The sequence below is a fragment of the Schistocerca cancellata genome, chromosome 3 (genome assembly GCF_023864275.1).
Source record: "Schistocerca cancellata isolate TAMUIC-IGC-003103 chromosome 3, iqSchCanc2.1, whole genome shotgun sequence".
Taxonomy (NCBI): domain Eukaryota; kingdom Metazoa; phylum Arthropoda; class Insecta; order Orthoptera; family Acrididae; genus Schistocerca; species Schistocerca cancellata.
Window position 1 is genome coordinate 724,795,119 of NC_064628.1, and position 22,816 is coordinate 724,817,934.

The 22,816-nt window shown below is 37.7% G+C and overlaps 1 protein-coding gene across 1 annotated transcript in view; it reads right to left on the reverse strand.

Annotated features, from left to right (window-relative positions):
• Nucleotides 1-22,816, reverse strand: part of LOC126175740 (E3 ubiquitin-protein ligase HECW2-like) — a 192,651-nt gene that overhangs the window by 147,512 nt on the left and 22,323 nt on the right. The window contains exons 5-7 of the mRNA XM_049922692.1: nt 13,776-13,961; nt 8,538-8,690; nt 2,293-2,582 (exon numbers count right to left, since the gene is read on the reverse strand). Of these exons, the coding sequence (XP_049778649.1) occupies nt 2,293-2,582; nt 8,538-8,690; nt 13,776-13,961 (629 nt within the window). The remainder of the gene's footprint in view (nt 1-2,292; nt 2,583-8,537; nt 8,691-13,775; nt 13,962-22,816) is intronic.

Sequence of the window (22,816 nt, forward strand, 5' to 3'; positions counted from 1 at the left end):
TAAACAAGCTGTTATTATTTTTGGATCTATCTTTCAGTTCTGTTGAAGTTTCTTCTTCTCAGCAATCGTTAAGTAAATGCTTGTTTATAGTCCAACAGTTGTTAAGTATAAAGCCCCCTTGTGTCTCAAATATTACTTACATTTCACTCCCAGATTTCAGTCTTGTACTGATCACATTAGACTTTGAGTAGCGTCACAGCCTTATGAAAATGACATGAAGTGTGTTCTGACTAACTCAGATCAACGGGATGTGTTGCAACGCCAACAAACAAAAGGATTTATAAATTACACAGTACAATGTTTTGCAGGAATACAATACTCTGCTGTTGAATAATGAAAGCGTTGAGTCATTGACAGGTACATAAAAACAAATGAAAACTTTATTCCTAAATTATTATTACCGAGAAGTGAACAAGAAAGGGTTATATAATTTTGTTGAGAAAAAACTGACAATTTTTTTTATAGCTTGGAGGATAGTTAACATAAAATCAAACTCTAAACTACTTTCAAAAGTACATATTGTCTAACAGAAATCGGGCGTTGAATATAAAGTGTAAGGGTACAAACTCTTTGTGTCATTCCAGTCTACATAAGGAAAGCAAGTTGATACTTTTTCAGTTACAGAACCATGATACGTTATTATTAATATTGGTTCTATTACATTATGGATATCAAAGTTTCCTCTGAGTCGTGCAGCAACAGTGGCGCTCTATAGACAAATTTGGACAACAGGTGCAGGCTATAGGTTCCAGTTGGTCAAGTGGCTGGATCGAGGTTTTGAAAGAATATACAAAGAGAAAGTGCAATGATGACTTTGATTGAAAGTGATAGCATTGAAGAGAAGCTATTGGAAAACAGCTGAAAAAGTTGAAAACAAGTAAGTTGCCAGGCCCAGATAGAATCCTAATTAAGTTTTAGAGAAAGTGCTCTTCGGCATTGCCCCGTACTTAGCTTGCGTTTATTGTGAAAGTGTGAATCTCTCACCAAGCTGAAAGTCCCCTGTGACTGGAAAAATTCAGTCTGCCTTTTCTAACACAGTATCCTGTAAACCCCAGACGAATTTCAAAGAGGTAGATAATGTATCCTTAGATTTCTGGAAATCATTTGCCACACTTAAGACTGTTAACGAATATTCAAACAGACAGATTCTCCAATATGTGAGCGGCCCAGACTTTTTAAACATTAGAACCCAGTACATTGTCCGAGACAATGACTGTCCATCAGAAACTGGGAGTGCCCCAGGGAAATGTAATAGGACGACTCTTGTTCTCTATACATAACCAGTCTGATGGATAGTGTGGTGTCACCGCCAGACACCACACTTGCTAGGTGGTAGCCTTTAAATCGGCCGCGGTCCGCTAGTATACGTCGGACCCGCGTGTCGCCACTGTCAGTGATTGCAGACCGAGCGCCGCCACACGGCAGGTCTAGAGAGACTTCCTAGCACTCGCCCCAGTTGTACAGCCGACTTAGCGAGCAATGGTTCACTGACAAATTACGCTCTCATTTGCCGAGATGATAGTTAGCATAGCCTTCAGCTACGTCATTTGCTACGACCTAGCAAGGCGCCATTTATCCTTTGCGATGTATCTTGTGAAGCATGTACCATCAGACCGATGTACACCAATTATGGATTAAAGTTAAGTATTACATCAACTACATACTTTATTTGCTACTATAAATTCCCTTAACTGTTCCAGACCTCACGCCAGTCTGCGTGAGCTTAACGCGTGCCTTTCGGCATCTAGACCTAACACTGCAAAGCAACATGAAACGGAACAAGCACATAAGATCAGTTGTAGGAAGGGTAAATGGTCAACGTTCATTTATTGGGAGAGTTCTAGGAAAGTGTAGCTCATCTCTTAAGGAGACCACATACAGAACATTAGTGCAATACATTCTTGAGTACTGAACAAGTGTTAGGGACCCCACCAGGTCGTATTTAAGGAAGACACCAAAGCAATTCAGAGACGTGCTGCTAGATTTGTTACGGGTAGTTTCGATCAACGTGCAAGTATTATGGAAATGCTCCATGACTTCTCATCCTGTCAAAAGCTTGCATATATATTTTCTGTAGCTGATGAGAGACTGTGTAAGGAAATGCTAGTCCTTTTGTGTAAGTAATAATACATTTGCCAAGGGCCATTAAAAAAAGGCTTGAAATCTGAACAATTATGAGTTCACTAGAGCTTTTGAATGCAAACTGCTGCAATAGGAGCTACAATTGCATTCTGGTATTGCATCATATACAGAACAGAGATGTCTCCCATACTGTGTTAAAGCTATTCTTACCTGAGTAGAATGGTGAGGTCTATGTCATCACTTAAACGATCCAGTGCTTGTGTGCCATCAACACGAACAGCATTTACTTTGTCACGCAAAGCTTGTGAAGTTCCCATGGCTGGATGTCTCTCCTTCAGGATGTCAACAATGTTTGGCTGTCGTAAGAAAGCTACCACTTTCTCATTGTAAGCAGTTGGAATTTCAGGTGTTGGCATAACACGAGCGATACTTGCAGCATTTAGGCCAAGGTTTGGCCCACAGAGGCAACTCACAGGTGGTCTTGGTGGTGGAATAGGTGCCTGTAAACCATGCAGTACAATTTCAAACCAGTACAACTTTTATTCTTGTTCAGTTTTCATAAAACTGTTGATGTAATGCAAAATTATATTTGCTGCAAAACAAAGTAGTGATGTTGTATATGTTTGCTACAATATGCATGCAATCAACGAGCTGGTTATTTTGGTAAATATTAGTGAAAAAATGAACGAAAGTGAGGTTTAATTGAGGAGGATGTAATGGGCAGGAAGAAAATGCATGATATGAATTTTAACATGTTAAATGTACACTCTTTTAATTTTTAAGAATACTGTGTCCTTACGTGAAAAACAGCTGATGTTTTAAAAGGAAAATTTTAACAGCTGAATGACTCAAAAGATCTACTTGAAGCACTTATTCTCTGGTACGTCATTAGTTTCTCCATTACAATTTCTCCTCACTCCTGTTTTCATCTGGCTCAGCAACTGTTGCTCATGTCCTATTCATGATGTTGAAACTATGTTGTCCAGTTTACATCACAATTATCTTTCCTCCCATAAACATTAATTCTTACTCATTGGCAATCCTAAACCCGAGAGTTGAGAAATATCTGGCTAGACTCGTACAATTTTTCACCAAATATTTAAGCTAGAACACGGCAGCATGAAAAATGTAGTCATACTGAAAATGTGTGTGTACAGAATTAAGCTCATTTTGGCAAAGAAAAGATAGTTTTCTGCTGAATTGAGAACAAAGTGTTCAAGTGTCACCATTATGCATATTTTAATCACACGATGGCAGTGTTATTATTTTCATAAATTGAAGCAAATGGTTCTGAATGAATTACATGTTTGCTCTTTGGCAAGGCAGTAACATCACAAAGCACGGACTTGTTTGATAAACCCAAGGAAGGGCATCTGCCGTATGCTAATAAGAAATAAGTCATAATAAAAACAAAATGCACAGCCGTATACTTCTTGTATAGTATCAAAGCAACCAATACGTGGTATTAGAAAAGAAGGTTAAGCTGTCATCATCCCAAAGATTTGTTTGAGCACTACAGTGCTTTACTATGGATGGTTCTATTGGAAGTGGTAGCTATTGCCATCATCTAGCCATCTAGCCTTTGAACTGAATTACCCAGACAGTTAATTGAGGAACATGCAGTTTAATGTGTATTTTGAACCATGGTTGAAACTTAGCATTTTTCATGCTAAGAAATGTTGCTGTAGCCTGGCATTTAACCACTAAACTACCATTTTTTGCAGTATTATGATGAACAAAAAGGCTGTTCCTAACCCATGGGACAGAAACTGTTGTGTGAGCAGTGTACAGACCAGGAAATCATTTGTAGGATGTTTCACTTTCAAAACCATTAGTTCCTCTTCTGAAGGCAAAGAAAAAAATAGCAAAGGATTTAGAGAAACATAGTCAGTTTCGCAATTTATAATTCAGTATAATTAGTAATTATAACAAAGATTGTACAAAATTATTCAATTGGTTGGGATAATGGGATGATAATTAGACATTGTGTTTCAGAAGTTCTCAAATGTTTTGTTCATGCCTCCATTGCACTTTTAATAGAGACATTCAGGAATAAGGTTTTTATTTGCATATGTATGTAAACACACAGAAATTATTTTTAAACAATAGTATGATGCAAATACTTCTCCTCAAACATAGCAATAAGAGACAAAAAAAATTAAGCATTTGAACTTTTATACAGCTGTGGACCATTGACTGTGTCTGTTCTTTCAGACATGCAAGTAAAATTAAGCAGCTACACAGATTTAGGCCTACAATTTAAAAAATAACAATAAGCAGAAAGGCAACCATTCGCCTATGGCAATTGATGTATGGAGCATGGAAACATATAACATAAAACAGTATTTACAATAGCTTTCAAGCTCTTGCTCTTTTTATGATAAAAGTACACACACAAACACACACACACACACACACACACACACACACACACACACACATGTACACTCCCGCAGCTATGGAGTGTGTACTTTCATGTAAACTCCTGCAGCTGTGGAGTGTATGTTTGGGTGTCTGTGTGATTGTATGTATAAATGTCTGTACTTTTACTAGAAAAAGGGCAAGAGCAAGAAAGCTAGTGTCAATACTGCTTTCTGTTACATGTTTCTACACTCCACACCAGTTCACTATATGAAAGTGGTTGTCTTTCCCTTATTTCGCGTATTGTTCAAACCAGGAATTTCCATTACTGTTACATGTTTCTAAAAATCTAAACTGTGAAGAAAGTGTGATATGAAAAGATGTGCTGAGATAATAACTTAATAAATTTTACATTGCTCTGAATTTCTGGGAGTATCCTCTACAAATGTTAACACTAACAAGGTTGTGATTAACACGTGCATTTGGTAAATGAAGTATTACTGGCTTAAAAGTCGAAGAAAAACCATGCGTTATTCTGAAACCTCCATTTCTGGGACAACTTGAGCAAAATTTGATGTATGCCTCATATTCAAATTTTATTATTTGTAGATGAAGCCATCCTTGAGATGTATTTCTTTTCTTCTCTGCAGTGTGTGATTTTTCTGCCAACTGGTTAATTGTGAACAGAGTTAAACAAGATTTGATCATTAGACCTCTGTTTCTGAAGATTATCTTTTAATGTAAGTCAATGCAACAATGGAAACAGTAAATCATGTTTTAAGAGGGTCATTAAGCTCTTCATGTTTTAACTATGGATGAGAATTCCAACTGAAAGAATCGCTTTCTGAATCTTCTTCAGTATCTAAGCCCAGCAATTTCCTTATTTTGTGGCATGTCGCTGAGACAAATGAATTGGACACTTAAGATATTTGACTTGTGTTTCACTAATACAGGGTTATTACAAATGATTGAAGCGATTTCACAGCTATACAATAACTTTATTATTTGAGATATTTTCACAATGCTTTGCACACACATACAAAAACTCAAAAAGTTTTTTTAGCATTCACATATGTTCGATATGTGCCCCTTTAGTGATTCGGCAGACATCAAGCCGATAATCAAGTTCCTCCCACACTCGGCGCAGCATGTCCCCATCAATGAGTTCGAAAACATCGTTAATGCGAGCTCGCAGTTCTGGCACGTTTCTTGGTAGAGGAGGTTTAAACACTGAATCTTTCACATAACCCCACAGAAAGAAATCGCATGGGGTTAAGTCGGGAGAGCGTGGATGCCATGACATGAATTGCTGATCATGATCTCCACCACGACTGATCCATCGGTTTTCCAATCTCCTGTTTAAGAAATGCCGAACATCATGATGGAAGTGCAGTGGAGCACCATCCTGTTGAAAGATGAAGTCGGCGCTGTCGGTCTCCAGTTCTGGCATGAGCCAATTTTCTGCGGGCTACGCGTGAAACTTGCCCGCACGCGTTCAACCATTTCTTCGCTCACTGCAGGCCGACCCCTTGATTTCCCCTTACAGAGGCATCCAGAAGCTTTAAACTGCGCATACCATCACCGAATGGAGTTAGCAGTTGGTGGATCTTTGTTGAACTTCATCCTGAAGTGTCGTTGCACTGTTATGACTGACTGATGTGAGTGCATTTCAAGCACGACATACGCTTTCTCGGCTCCTGTTGCCATTTTGTCTCACTGTGCTCTCGAGCGCTCTGACAGCAGAAACCTGAAGTGCGGCTTCAGCCGAACAAAACTTTGAGTTTTTCTATGTATCTGTAGTGTGTCGTGACCATATGTCAATGAATGGAGCTACAGTGAATTTATGAAATCGCTTCAATCATTTGTAATAGCCCTGTATTTTATGGAGTACTATTCTGGGTTAACTCATGTATCAGAAATAATGTTCACTTTTGATTGTAGTGCACTCCAGCACAAAAACAGAAATAAAGTTTTCTTTGCATAAAAATGGGTAAAGTTTTCATTGCATAAAAATGGGTACCATAGAAATAATACATGACACATGGTCGCCTACACCAGCTTGTAGACAACTCTTTAGTAAATTAAATATTTTAGTAATGATTTGAATGTACACATAATCTGACATTTGCTCTAAATAATTCAAAACAGTTCAAACTGCATAACAGTTGTCTGTGATGGAAAAATTACCTGAAGTACTTTTGAATAATCCAGACTTTGGTTCAAACAAAAATTAATTGCACTGCAATAAACATTTTTGATTGCATGCCCAATGATTCAAAATGGATGCATTCACCAAAATTCACCTAAAAAGCAGACAAAATGTTTCTTCATGGCAGCTTTCTCCATTTTGACACTGGACTCGCATTCGGGAGGACGACGGTTCAATCCTGCGTCCGGCCATCCTGATATAGGTTTTCCGTGATTTCCCTAAATCGCTCCAGGCAAATGCCGGATGGTTCCTTTGAAAGAGCATGGCCGACTTCCTTCCCCATCCTTCCCTAATCCGATGAGACCAATGACCTCGCTGTCTGGTCTCCTTCCCCAAACAACTCAACTCAACTCAACTCTCCATTTTGTAGATGAATTTTCATTGATAGATTAGTAGCATACATAATGTAAAAGAATAGTATTTTTAATGGTGCTCATCTCAATTACTCTGTAATGAATTAAATAAGCAACCACAATATAAAGATGTAGATACCTTCTTTCCAGTCGTTATATTTCCTTAACTGGCATTACAACGCACTGTACAATATGACAGCATGGTCTTGCATTTATCTGTCTATTAGCAGAGGCAGTCATTTTATTAACTTGCATTATGCATTTCTTGCCCCCAAAATCTAATTCCATGCTATCTCCTCTTTCATAAGAGCTTATTCAAATGTTACTGAGTTTCAAAGGATATCTAGATTGTCTTAATTAAGTGTAATAGCTTTAAATGATATGAACAATTTTCAACAACATAGGAAAAGATATATTGCTACTTACGTTAAAGATAACATGCTAAGTTGCAGACAGGCACAATTAAAATATACTTACACTAAGCTTTTGGCCACAGCCTTCATTGGAAAATGAGAAACACACACCATTCATTCACACAAAAAAGCACACTTCATCCACACAATACTGCCAGCTGTGGCAGTAGCACTTTGAGGGTGTCTAGCTTCATTACAACTAAAGTTCATTGAACCTGCTTGGTTTACTAAAGTTGACTAACCGAGTATGGTGAGATACTATAATCGCAAAACACAGTGCTGAGCATTTTAAGGGTGTCTGTATTGAAACTGTTGCTAAAAGTGCCTCATGGTCACTAACAGCAGTGACTACTAAAGTACAAATAAAGAACACTACGAGTAGGATTTACATGGCCCAAGTTGCTGGAGTTGTTAGTCATGAGTGCGTGAGATGTGCTTGCTTTATTGAATGAATGGTGTGCATTTCTCTTTTTCTGATGAAGGCTGTGGCTGAAAGCTTATGTGTAAGTGTCTTTCAAGTGTATCTGTCTGCAACTTAGCGTGTTATCTTTACAGTAAGTAGCAATGTATCTTTTCCTACACTGATGATATTCCTACCTGGAGTTTCCATTGTTTGAACAGTTTTTAAGCAGTGCAAGACTACTTTTCTAAACTAGATCAAAGAAGTAAAAATTGAACAAATAAAAACAATTTATTGTAGATAACTTTTCATTATTGAGTATTTAATTGCAAGAATAAAAACTGAGGCACATGCTAGTGAAACAGGCAGTCTAAAAATGCACCTTTCATGACCTAGAACATGCTAGTGAAATGTATAAAGGAAGAAGTTGCAGCACATTGTATGTCACAAAAGAAAATTATGCTCTTTAACCATATCTTAGCCTTTGCATTGCATGAGGTATAGTCTCATGAGAACAAAGAGTTTCTTTTTTACAGAAGCATTCTTACGCCATCCCACATATTATATGCAAGCTGGATATTCACTGATTGTGCAACACTGAACTAATGCAACACAGTCAAGCTACTAATGGAATACGAAAGGTTGATCTAATGGTTTACAAGCCATGCATGAAAGACTGACAAGATGAAACATGTTAGGCACTGGATATGTTAACTTACACGGCCATGACCCAGCTCCTCCTCACCCGCACTTCGGCTACGTCGCCGAGCACCAGGCAGGAACAGTTTGTGGGGATTCAAGTAGGGGGACTCAGTTGGCAGGCGAGGGTCAATGAAAGTTGTCGTCTTGGTTGTGTGGTCGATGAAGAATTGCTACAATATGCAACACAGCATACATGCTACTATCAAACCACCAGTTCCCAAGCAGCTAAATATTCATTGACAACAGTACTTGTTCAGTTAAACATGCTTCAGCCAGCATCCCTGACACACACACAAACATACTCACTTAACACAATTTTTATTTTAGAAAGATTGTTGTAGGAGACTCTCTGTATTAGTAGTTACGGATTGCAAATAACTGACATGCAGCTGTTAGTGATTATAATTTCTTTAGTACAATATACAGAATACGTATTCATGTTGAAAAGTCACAGCAAGGCAAAGCCTTGTTTTCGTATCTAATTGACAAGTATTATTAAAAATTTATCAAACACTCTTAAAGGAACTCTCTTAAAATCTGTACCCATCTGTTAAGAAGATGCACTCATGATTCCACATCCTGATTTAGGAATGAAGCTTTCAATTAATTTGAAGAATTGCTGTATTGTAATCAACACCAAAAGAAAATGTGTTATGTGAATCACCAAGAAAAGTATGCAGATTAAAAAAAATCATGTGACAGACCATAAGAAGAAACTTTTACACACATTTTCATTGCAATATCATTATCACCATAGAGACCATAACAAACATGAAATGTATACCGAATAGGAAGATGAATAAATATCACATTAAACCAGAATATAGTATTACTGATGGCCCATAATGCAGTTCAGCATCTTGGTGTACAGTACAGTTAAAATAAGCTTCTGTAAGTTGAAGGAACCATTCTAAAGATGAAGACAGTAATGTTTGTGTGGTATACAGGAGACTTTCTCATCTTGCTCATACAGCTGGTAATTTTCAGTTGTATACACTCACATTTCCTACAAATGTTCCTATTATTGTTCTGAATTCATGGTTCATGGATTTACACATGGTTTTATATCCCTTCTTCCAAGAAGCTTGAGAAAATTATACATATAATTTTATGACCGCTATATATAAAAAATGAATCAATTTTATTGATTTCACGACATCAAAGGAATGGATGCAATGGGGATAAATTCAGTGAAGATGAAATATCATGAAATGATGTTAGTGAAGCAACATTCTTCAGCTCTGAAATCCACTGTAATGTCTGGAGGCATGCTCAGATAGCCTTATGGTTAAGGGGAGTAATCACAGAATGCAGAAAATCCAGGTCTGGTACACATTTTCCATATCATGAAATATTCGTTACATAGGAGTACAGATTTTCTGAGTGTTAATTTTCGACTATCATTTCATTTAATTGATATTGTCCCTATTACCTCCATTCATTTCATGTCAATAGAACTAATTCTATTAATATACAATGCTTGATAAAGAAAGTGAAGTATGCAGACATTATTGGATCTCAATGCAACTCTGTACACACACACACACACACACACACACACACACACACACACACACACACACACACACGCGCGGGATTGGAAGGCATGTAAATAGTTGCCATTCTCCGTGGTAGACAGAACGGCCTTGTGAATGTTTTAATATTGTCCATATTTAGTGTTGTTACCATGCCTTGCCAGGTATATAATAGGCATGAACAGTGTCAGATGTTGACTGATCACTGTGAAGGACAGGCGCTGCCACATTCTCTTATGAGATATCATTATCAGCTTCTGATAGTTTGATGGTACATCATTGTGGGGCTCCATTTGGCCGGCTGGTTGAATCGTGCAATATCCAGGTTTCTGTGGCATAGAATGTGACTGTGGCCAAATGTTGGACTTCATGGAAAGGGGAGGGCAGGCATGCTCATCGTCAAGGTTCCAGTTGACCACATCTGACCACCATAAAGAAGGATTGCCATATTCTGCACCAAGGCCAATGTAACCCCTTAACATCTACATCTACCATCTGAGAACAGGTAATGGGCTCCCACAATAATCTGTGTCAACACCCACCATGGTTGGAGACTAGCGACAGCTGGACTAGGGAATTACTATCCCATGCCTTGGCTGCCATTAACATTAAAACACAAATGGCTGCATTTGGAGGGATGCTAATACCATGAAGCATCAACTACTGATGGAAAAATGTTGCATTGTGTTCAGTGTTGAACTGCATTACTGCACTGCCTTGTATGACTATTGCTGCAAGTATGGTGGTAACCTGGGGAGAGGTCCCATTCTTCCAGTGTTCTAGCCACAGCAGTGTTATTTCTGGCATCATGGTATGGGGAGAATTGGGTATGACTTCAGGTCAGAGCTTATAGAGATCGAGGGAAGGCTGATGGCACTGCTGTATATCACCAACACGCTGCATCCTTGTGTGTTCTCTCATATGCGACAGTATCGTGGTGCCATTTTTCAATGGGAAACTGCTCTTCCACACATGGGACACATATCCATGAACTGTCTGCATGATGTTGAGGTATTCCATTGGCTTAAATCTGACCTTGATACAATATGTGTGGGACCAGGTTGGATTTCAGCTCCATCCCAGTGCCAGTACCCACAATATCAAGGACCAGTTACAACAGTTGAAGGCCAACTTGCCTCAGGAGATGATACAATGGCTTTATGACTCCCTTCTCAACTGTATCAGTGTGTGCATCCAGGCCAGAGGGGGTACAATGTCATACTGAGAAGTGGGCTCAAACAGCCAGTTCTTTGTAAATTTGATTCAGTTTTGTAATCACCACACTCCTGAAGTGTCATTTCATTTCCTCCTCCTCCTTTTGGCTCCTCCGCTCTTTTAGTCAGGCAGGGTCAATTAATAGCATAACAAATAATTGTAACTAGGGTATAGAATGGCTGCTAACTGAATGTACAAAATTGTGTTTTATGTTCACATTTGCACTGTTATATATTGTACGAAAGCAGCATGTCTGTAAAATGTATTATGTTAAATTTGAAAAACGATGAAACATATGTTGAATGTGGACAAAGCTTTTGATTGCATGGTTGATAATGCTTTAGGTAAAAAGTAAACTACTGATTTTATGAGTAAATTCTGCTGTGTACACAATAATTCAGATATTATGCTGCATGCTCCACAGGAACTTGTCTAATTGTCTGGACAGAGTTGAATCCCAGAAATGTTCGTTCTGCTACTGTTGACTAATGAGGAGAAACAATAGCACACTAAAGTTGGCAAGAAGTTCAAAAACAGATTGACAGCTCACTTATCTTCTGAATATTATTACAAAATGAAATGGAAAGGCTGACCTCTGGCTGATTTAAAAAAGCTTTGACTTTCCTCATTATAATTATTCTGATTTAATGCCTTAAGGTGACCAAGGCTGAAGGATAAAAACATATGTAATGTATGAAAAATTTCCCACATCATGATAATGCATGGAGGTAACTTTTTTTTCTCTGAGAAACAGTATCCGCTGCAAATTATTCCCATGTCATTGAGCTTTGCCTGCAACAGTTTACCAAATGAGTCATCCATGTATGACCCATGGCCTGACCTGCAGCTCCAGTATGCATGTGCTTTCTCTTTTGCCGCAAACATCTCAGGTTCATATATAAATCCAATTTTTGGTGACTATTTTTTATCTTCAAAAGTCACCAGAGTCTACTTCCTAGTTCTATATAATAATGAGAAAGTTAACAGGGTAAAAATTTGAGACTGTTCAGAAAAAAACTACCATTGATCAGAAAACTCTAGAAATAGCTTCCAGAGAGAGCCCCATTCCAGCAAAAAGCAGTGAGAATGGGTTATTTGCTCTCAAAAAAGGTAGTTTGAAAGTGATGAAAAGGGTTCAGGTGTAGTAAAACACACTATAGTGATACATTATGAGAAATTTTGGGCAGCCACAGGTCCAGACCAAAGTGAGGCAGATACTACTAGGAGCTACAGGACAATGACATTTTAGTAAGCAGACCCTGTATGCTGACACAGATACAACTCAATCAAAGAGTGGTAATTATAAAATCAGAGATACATGTTAATAACATACGTTTTTTGTAGAGTTATGAAAGTGTGTGGTACTCTATAATGATAGCCACTCTGTAATAAATGTTATCTAAGTACAGCTGTAGGAGACATTCATCAATATAAATGGAACAGGAGGGATTGCAGGGACTTGTAATCGATACCCTAGGTAATGAGTATTCCACCTTTCTCCACCTTTTGTTGTGCCTTATCTGAGAACTATGAAATGTATGTGTTAATGTGCATAGCTTTCTAGAGCCAATATCGGTACCTAAATCCTTTTGGGCACTAGGTCCACTTTACAGAATGACATGTTCTGATGCCCAAAAAGAGTTTATTGAGAATTATGTGTTGTACTTCATCATTTGTATACTATATTTTTACTCCATTCTTTGCTTTACAGCTTCTGGCTATTTAATGTTTGCTATAGCAATCAACTTGGTGCCTCACAAATTGCAGAGTTTGTTTTGTGTGAGACACAGCCCTTGGAAAAGGGCCTCAAGCATGTCAATTTTCTCTTACATGATGCACTGCCAACATATACTGCTAGGCAGGTTTTTCTTTTTCAGCTCTTATTGCAGGAATCTACTGACTGCATATTTCTGAACATTTAGGGGTAGAAAGGTCTACACTGAAGCTGAACCCTGAGTCACATTACCTTTGCCTTTCTTCCTCCTCTTGACTTGGGACCTGAATGATGTACCATGCTTGAGGTACCGTACCTCGAAAGAGTCTTCTCACCAAGAAAATTTCTTTCATTTGTAATATACCTCAAGTGCTGGTTAATAAAGATACCTATGACTACTTTGTAAGGATTAGTTCATTGTACTATGGAAATATATCTCACCTCAGGTTTTCTTATGCGGAGTAGTTCCATTATAATTTGTATTCATACTGACATGTATCAAAATGTTCTTTTTTAAATTTAAAGCTGTAAACCATATCTGCAGTTAGCTTGAATACTGCAAAAGATTCACTCACTAATTTACTCTAACACATGTCTTTGTTAGATAAATACATATAAGTGACTGGATACGTGGATTTCTTTGTAAGTCGTCAGTGCTCAGTAGTAGTCCATGAATGTTGAAGGAATACAGAAAAAAATCACACACACACACACACACTGAGGAGAGACGTAGCCAAAAAGTTCTATTTCGTATTGAGAAATTCATTTTCTTTTTAATCAGTTCAACATACCTTTCCATTCCGATCAAACTTAGTTTCCCAGCCACGTGGTAGATCCCTCACAACATCAGCAAACAGGTTGACTAAGCTCACAAGATCACGGTTGTGCTGGTATCTCTCAAATGAATGTGGATCTCTTCGAATCTTTGAAATCATGTGCTTCAGGGAACCGTTTCGATTATACATGGCCAGTGCCTCCTGCAACAATATATTTTTATTAATATAGTACTAAGGTGCATGGTACTAAAACAGACTACAATGACTAATCACTTAATGGGAACCAAGATCTTTTATCTTCTTCTTCTTCTCTTTTTTTTTTTACTTGGGATAATTGTGACTACCCTGGTGACAGCCACAGTTACAGTGTATGCTTTGTACAAATTGAAGTTAGTAAATATGGCAATTTCCATTTCTTGCCTGTTAAAAACATGACTGGCATGGCACAACCACCAATCATTGTTAATTTGTTCATTTCTGATTAATAGCCAACTAGTTTCCAAGAAGTGGAATTTTATATACCCTGGTAAGCTTCATGTGATAAGATGAAATGAGTGGCATCGAATAACTGCTGGAAATGCATAAATTTACCTGCACCTACAGTTAGCCTGTTTTTATCAACAAGAATCATTCAATGAATGAATGATGACTACATCAATAGCTATCAAAAGCATGGGATGTTATCAAGACCACCTATGCATAAGTAAGAATAGCAGAATTACTTTTTCTGATGTGTTAGATTCTAAGAGACAGTGTGGTTTCAAATCCAGTTTATTGGGAGTGAAAGCAGTTAAATATATTATTTCTTTTGTACTATCATCAGTTGAATAACAATTATTGTTAATGCCATGCCCGTTGATCTCTTGAAGGTATTTGACTCTGTCAGTCACATGAATCTGGTAAAAAACTACTGCTATGGATTTAGAGGCTCAGAACTCTTTGGTCAGGCCATACTGTGATAGTAGAAGGCAAATAGTGCAGTTTAACAATAGGAGATTAAATGTCCATAGTGTCATATGGGATGTACCACAAGGTTTTGTGTCTGGACCTTTACTATTTATAATTTATGTCACCAACTTGCCTAGTATGATGATGTGTAAACCCACACAATATCCAGATGGCAGTACTTTTGTTACAGCTGGCGAACACTTGACAGCATTAAAGCACCAAAGTAAGAATCATGCCATAGTGTCCAACACATGGTTTGGCATTGATTAACTGTGATGAGAAAACTGTAAATATTCCATTCAGTATATGTATTAAAAAACATGACACTGAATATGCTTCTACCAAACTTCTTGGGATTCATCTTGACTCAAAATTAACATGGGAAGGTAATATTACACATTTGAGTGCAACATTAGCATGTGTCAAAAATTTATTAAGTAAACTTACATTTTGTGTTAGTGATAAAACTATTGCCCAAAGCCTAGTCTGCATTTTTCTTCAATCACTTGTCATATGGAGTCATATTATGGGGGCATTTCTCTGAAATAAAACCTTATTGTGCAAGAAAAGGCAATTAGAAGCACCTATGGAGCCAAACACAAAGAGTCTTGCAGAATTTATTTAAAAAAAAACCTGAAAATACCAATTGTTACATCCCTCTATATTTTACTTTTTTTGAGAAACACAAAGGAAAACCAACAGAACTGTTAACTTAAACAGCCTCTTTGTCAATATATTTTAAAAACCAAAGATTGTCACAAACATAAGGATTTACAGTTATTTTTTTCCCCCCAGCAAAGGCATGCGGTGTGATAGTTCATTCAGAACCACCATACAAAAGTGGCTTAGGCAAAATGCACTTTATTCAATGGAAGAATTTAAAATGTGTCCCAAAGATGGTCTTGTATACTAATATTGATTAATTTATATTGTTTATGTATATATAAATATGGTAAGAAAAGTTCTGGCAACATGTAAACAGTTTAAGAGTAAAGGAGACAACTCACTGAATAGAACAAGCATTGAGCCCTCATCAGGCACATAAAAAAGAATGAATACTATGTGTGCTGTAGCTCATTAAAGGATCCATCCAAAATCTAGAAAAGTTGTTTTTTTATGCCTCTCAGAGACTTACACATTTCTGCTTTTCGAAGAGTTGTCTCCTTTACTCCTACATTGTTGTAATGGATATGTAGTGTTTGGTTTCGAAGAAATTATAATATGATAGTTATGGCCTATTGTATCTCACCATATCTTTCTCACAGTGTATATAAGTATTTGTACCTGTGTATGAATATGTAAACAAAATGGCTACATAAATTGAATTTATATGGTTAAAGATGGACAGTTAAATTATTGAATTATTCATAACAAAATTTTTGGGCTTGCTGCCTTCCAGGAAAGTTGTTGCACCCAAAATATTCTTGAAACTAGCAGCTGGCCGAAACCCAAAGTAGAAAGCTCTCTTTGTTTGTTTCTTTTGTCATTTCTGACTATGTAGGTTGATAATAATAACAAAAAAAAACATTTTTGTATTCAGAGGAGCAAGTTTGTTATTTATCATGTAACTGAACTTTAATGCATTTCTTTTTGTCCTCATGTGGATGATCACATACTTTTCCTTATAGAGAGAATTACGACACCATTCAGATATTGTGTCTGTCATTTGTCTGTGACACAGATTCCCATATGGAGGATACGGAAATAGGCATCCTTGGTGTAGAGAAGCAACTGAAAGAGTTGAAAATAAGTAAGTCACCAGGTTCAGATGGAATCCCAATTCAGTTTTACAGGGACTATTCCATGGCATTGGCATATTACTTAGCTTGTGAGTCATGCTTGGGTAGCTCAGAGTCATGCTTGGGTAGCTCAGATGGTAGAGCACTTGCCTGCGAAAGCAAAGGTCCCGAGTTCAAGTCTCAGTCTAGTACCCAGTTTTAATCTGCCAGAAAGTTACATTTCAGTGCACCAGAGTCAAAATCTCATTCTGGAAACATCCCCGGGCTGTGTCTCCGCAATTTCCTTTCTTCCAGGAGTGCTAGTTCCCAGAGATTTTGTGAAGTCTGGAAGGTAGGAGACAAGGTACTGGAAGAACTGAAGCTGTGAGAGCGGGCCGTGAGTCGTGCTTGGGTAGCTCAGGTGGTAGAGCACTTGCCCGCGAAAGGCGGAGGTCCCAAGTTTGAGTCTCGGTCCGGCACACAGTTTTAATTTGCCACGAAGTTTCATTTTTGCACACACTCCAGTGCAGAGGGAAAGCTTGCTTAGCTCTGCTAGCAATTCATTTGTAAGCTAATGAACTGCTTTCCCCCTGGAGAATTCTTTACGAAAGCCACCCAACTAACAGGCAATTAACAAGTTCTACTCAGTTAAATGAGTCAATACAAACACTTTTGAAATGACTGGAAAGAGTAAAATAAGTCTGTAATTAAACCTTGTCTGGTTATCTCTTGAACCATGCTCTAAAACACACTGATTGCAAAAAGACACTGAGTGTCATCATGGCAGCAGCATTGTATGTTTCAGTGTGTGTGTGTGTGTGTGTGTGTGTGTACTTTGTACTAGAAAAAGAGTCAGAGCTCAGAAGTCAGTGAACACTCTTTCCCATTATGTGTGTCTATGCACCACATATCAGTTTTCTATAGGTGAGTTGTTGCCTTTCCCATATTTTGTGCATTGTTCCATCCAGAAATTTCCTTTATTGGTATGGTTGATTACAAAGATAGATTAAAGATAATACGAGGGTGGTTCCAAGAGTTCTCAGAATCACCATGAGAGGTCAGCGCTAGCGCAACGAGCTGTTCACGTGATATTCATTGGACTGTTGCCTGTAAACATGTGCCACATCAGTGCTCTTGGAAGAGAGCGGTGGCGGTGATGTGGCTCTGTTGTTGTTCCCACATAGTGATTTGTGAAGATGGAAATAATCGAGATTCGAGCAATGATTAAGTACTTCGTAAAGAAAGGTATGAGAGCAAAGGACATTCAAGCCGATTTCTAGAATACACTGGGGGACTCTGCTCCTTCACATTCAACTGTTGCCAAGTGGACAAATGAATTAAATTTGATCAGGGGAGCTTAGATGATGATCCACACAGTGGTCGGTCAAAATGCGTCACTACTCCAGAAATCATTGCAAAAGTGCACAAAATGGTCATGGAGGATCGCCGATTGAAAGTGCGTGAAATTGCTCACACTTGCCAGATGTCATCTGAAAGGGTAATCACATTTTAACTGAAGAATTAGAAATGGAAAAAATTATGTGCAATATGGGTCCCGTAACTCTTGACACTGATCAAAAACACATGAGAATGGACACATCGGAAAATATTTGGCCCGTTTTATGAGAAACGAAAAAGATTTTTTGCACCGGTTTGTGACCACAGATGAAACTTGGGTACACTACTATACCTAGAGACAAAACAATAGTCAAAGCAGTGGAAACATGCTGATTCTCTGCCACCAAAGAAAGCAAAGACAATTCCTTCAGTGGGAAAGGTCATGGCATCAGTGTTCTGGGATGCGAAGGTGATTCCTGTTGTAGATAATCTCCCCACTGGGCAAACAATTATTGGAGAATATTGTACCTGGACAAACTGCAACAAAAGATATGTGAAAAAGGGCCAGGTTTAGCAAGGAAGAAAGTAATCTTCCATCAAGACGATGCGCACCCGCACACATGTGCTGTCATCATGGCAAAATTACATGAACTAAGGTGTGAATTGTTGCCACACCCGCATTATTCACCTGATATGGCTCCGTCCGACTTTCATCTCTTCCCAAAACTAAAAATTGTTCTTGGTGGATGAAGATTCACTTCAAACGAAGAATGATAGCCGGAGTTGACAACTATTTTGCAGGCCTGGAGGAAACTCATTTTTGACGTGGGATCAAGGCACTGGAACATTGTTGGACCAACTGCATTAATCTACAAGGAGACTACATTGAAAAATTAAAGTTTCAGTGATGTAAGTATTTTTTTTTCTATTCTGCTCCAAGAACTTTTCAAACCACCCCTTCTACTATCAAGTCAACATTCTGCTAGAAATGTCATCACAGCAGAAAAGTTACTATCGGTAGCTTCTAGTGACATAATTCTGTGGTCTCCTCAGATGTTGTATTTCTGTAACAAATGTGTGTTGGTGGCACATGTAGTATCTGTAAAGGTAAAGCTACCGCACTTGTATCTGGCTGTATGTTACTAGGTTTGGAGTTAGCCAACAATTCGAAAGTACCACCGTTGCTACCAGAACCTTTCCCAGGGACTCAATTTTGTTTGGACTGCTATTTTTATTTGGTCTTTAATTAATAATTTTCAAAATAATGTTGGATTTATTGTTGAAGTGTTAAATTTTTTTAGAATATTGCATGTGTTTCGCTTTTTTAATAATAGATTGGAGGAGTTTACACTACTGATAATGATAGAGTTTCAACATTGACAATGGTTCTCCTCTGAATTAGATAAGAGCTCTTTTCCTTGCACAAAATACACCGATACCTTACTATATGACTGTTCTTTGTACAGCATTTAACTATAATGGCCTTTTCACATTATGGTATTTTTTCTTATTTATGGCCCATAACGTTTCATTACACACCCAGTGGTGGCGCTCTGTTTAATTTGTTACACGTCCAGTAATGACATGAGACACTGTTTATATTCAGCTTATCTCTTCAGGTGGCTCTCCTGCATTTTGGTTATGTCGTCACTTTATTTACCTTGCTATGAGAGAGGTGGATACCAACCTGATCAAGCTTTCACTGCAGACAAGACAAGACTATTGGAAGTGAATGCCTGAAAGATCTTACATCTCAAAATGTGAAAAAAAAAAGAAAACAATTAACTTTGCTCTTTGGTGCTAATGCTGCATGTGAATTTAAACTAAAACTACTTTATTATATCTTTCCAAAAATTCAAGGTGGTTTAAAAGGACTGAGCAAGAAACATTGTCTGTCACTTGGAGACCAAACAAGAAAGATTAGTAGTAGTATGGTATTCTGCCTTCTAGCAAGTCTTGTCATGGGTTAAGCCTCTTCCACTTTTGTTTGTCCATAGCCAGTCTTTTCATGTCTGAATATTTGTCTCCTTTGATATTGTCCAGCATTTGATATCTTCCATTTTCCTCTTCCCCTTTTTCCCTCCACCATTCCTTCTATTCCTTCCTTCAATAAATAGTCCCTCATCAAACACTGTCCAATCCAGTTCTGTTTTCTCTTTCTGATGACTTCTTTTCTTTCTTCCCCAACTCTTCTTAATACTTCTTCATTCCTTACTCGGTCTTCCCATTTCACTTTTTCCATTCTTCTCCATATCCACATCTCTAGCGCCTCCAATCTTCTTCCATCTTCCTTCCTCAATGTCAAGGTCTCCGCACCATGTAGTGCAATGCTCCAGATGTAACATTTGCCAAGTCTTTTCCTCAGATCTTTGGTTAGTGGTCCACAATGTAATTTCTGTTTCCTCTTCAATCCTTCTTTTGCCATTGCAGTTCTTTTTCTAATTTCTGCGGAGCAATACATATCATTCATTATTACACTTCCCAAGTAATTGAAGTTACTCACTTGTTCTATTTCCTCTCCCCCTATTTTCATACGGCATTTTCTCCCCTTCCTCCAATTACCATGCTTTTCGTTTTCTTCTTGTTAATCTTAATTCCATATTCTTCTTATTTTGTGTTTAGACCGTCTAACATTTGTTCCATATTGGATGACTAAAATTATTTTAGGAGGCTAGTTTAAAAATTACTTTTGCCTAGAAATAAAAATTAAAAAAACTGAAGGACAATAACTTAAGCAATAAGGCATTGCTTATTTTGGATAATTCTCCAGGGCATCTGGTTAATTTTTCTGAATTATCTGATGCTGTGTAGATTATCTTCACAAAAATACAACAGCTCTACTCCAGCCAGTGGATCCGTGTGCAATAGGCACTTTTTAAGTCCTCCATGAAGAAGGCAGGGCTAAAGTACGAGGGCTATCCACAAAGTACATTACATTTTGGAATTAAAAATAAATAAAGTATTGGAAATTTTTTTAATTATATACAGATGAAAGCCACACTTAAATATTACTTTTCTACATAGTTGCCATTTAAATTAAGGCACTTATCGTAGCGATGGACGAGCTTGGAAATTCCTTCATCGTAAAATTCGGTAGCCTGTGCCGTCAACCATGTGGTTACCTCTTCTTGAAGCTGTGCGTCGTCATCAAAACGCTGCATAGCCAACCACTTCTTCATTGCTGGGAATAAGTGGAAGTCGCTCGGTGCCAGGTCGGGACTGTACGGCGGATGAGGAAACAACTCCCACTTAAAAGATTCGAGAACTTCACGAGTGGCATGTGCCGTGTGGGTCTGGGCGTTGTCGTAAATCGGCAAGATCTTTGAGCTCAACTTTCCCATGCGCTTGTTTTGTATTGCTCTTCTGAGGTTGTGCAGAGTTTGGCAATACCTTTAATAGTTTATTGTAGTGCCTCTTTCCAGGAAATCCACAAAAATCACACCTTTTCTGTCCCAAAAGATAGTCGCCACGTGGTTGAAGGCGCAGGTGGCCGAATTTTACGACGAAGGAATTTCCAAGCTCGTCCGTCGCTACGATAAGTGCCTTAATTTAAATGGCAACTATGTAGAAAAGTAGTATTTAAGTGTGGCTTTCATCTGTATATAATAAAAAAAAAATTTCCAATACTTTATTTATTTTTAATTCCAACACGCAATGTACTTTGTGGATAGCCCTCGTATCTTGAGAAGTAACTTCAGCCATTGCCTGTTACAAAATGCTGCTAAATGAGACACAAAGCAAAGTGAAGCAGGCAACTTTGCACCAAAATTTGGAACTGAGTCAGAGAGGATGGCAGAATATAATAGTTAGTGATTTTTCATATTAATGTCCATCAGTAGATTAAAACAGTTTCTAAATTTATGAGCTAAAGACCATATTATTTTATTAAAAACTTGGAAAAGATCCAATGAAATTTTTAAGAATCTGTATCAAAATTATTGATTCATTTTATAGATTTTTGCTTTATGGCCAACTTTTACGGAAATCATCTAGGCCTTAAAGCGAGGTATCGGTGTACTTTAATTTCAGAATTTATCTATCCCTTATTTTTGCTTCTTTTCAACCTTACTCCTGTTTTTTGAACAGGAATTCTCTAGGAATACGTTTAAGAAAGAGTTAAATTTACCTTCTACTTTATGAGTTTCTCGTTAGCATTCTTCCTAAATTTCTTTCTAAACACTGTGATTGAGTTGTTGTTAATGATTCTATGATACAATATTTTTCTTTTGTGTTGTGTAGCCAGTATATTTTATTATTAACATTGACCATCATGACTATTGATTTGACAGCTAAATCAGTGTAGGTTGTTGGGCCTTAAAACAAAACTCAGTGGTTGTTGCACTTCTTTCAATCCTCGTAGTGAATTTTACTGTGGAAATTAAACCACTGCTGGACATCAACTCTAGGTGCCCTTAATAGTACTATCTGACAGAGAATTGACACTAAAGACTTTATAAATAATGTTCTCCATTTAATTTTGCTTAACTCCATTCAAATGGTTTCTAGGTGCTCTCTGAAGCTTAAGATACTTCCTGTTGGTGATCTGTAAACTGCAACCTTTCTATAAAAAACAGTATCATATGCAGACAGTTCACAGAGCTCCCGATATTATCCACTAGATTTTTATAACCGTAAGTCCAATCATAAATTTTGTCTGATACTTCGCGAGCTCATATTTTGTTTGAATGCCTTCCAGAAGTCAAGAAGCATGGCATCAACCTGGATACTATTGTGAGTGGTGATTTTGGTCTATGGAAAATGGAGTGACCAGAGTTTCACAAGAGATTTATTTGTGGAATCTATGTTGATTCCTATAAAGGAGATTTTCACTTTCCATACAGATTTTAATGTGTGAGCATAAAACAAGATATTTATACATTCAATCATCAAATAGTACAAGACTTAAATAATTGTATATCACCAGTTGGTATTTCCAAGGCATTTGATTGTGTAGATCATGATACTCTCTTGGAAAAATTCCATGTTTTATGGAATTGATGGCTTTACACACAGCCCGTTTGAATCTACTTAAACAAAATGTAAAAAGTTGTG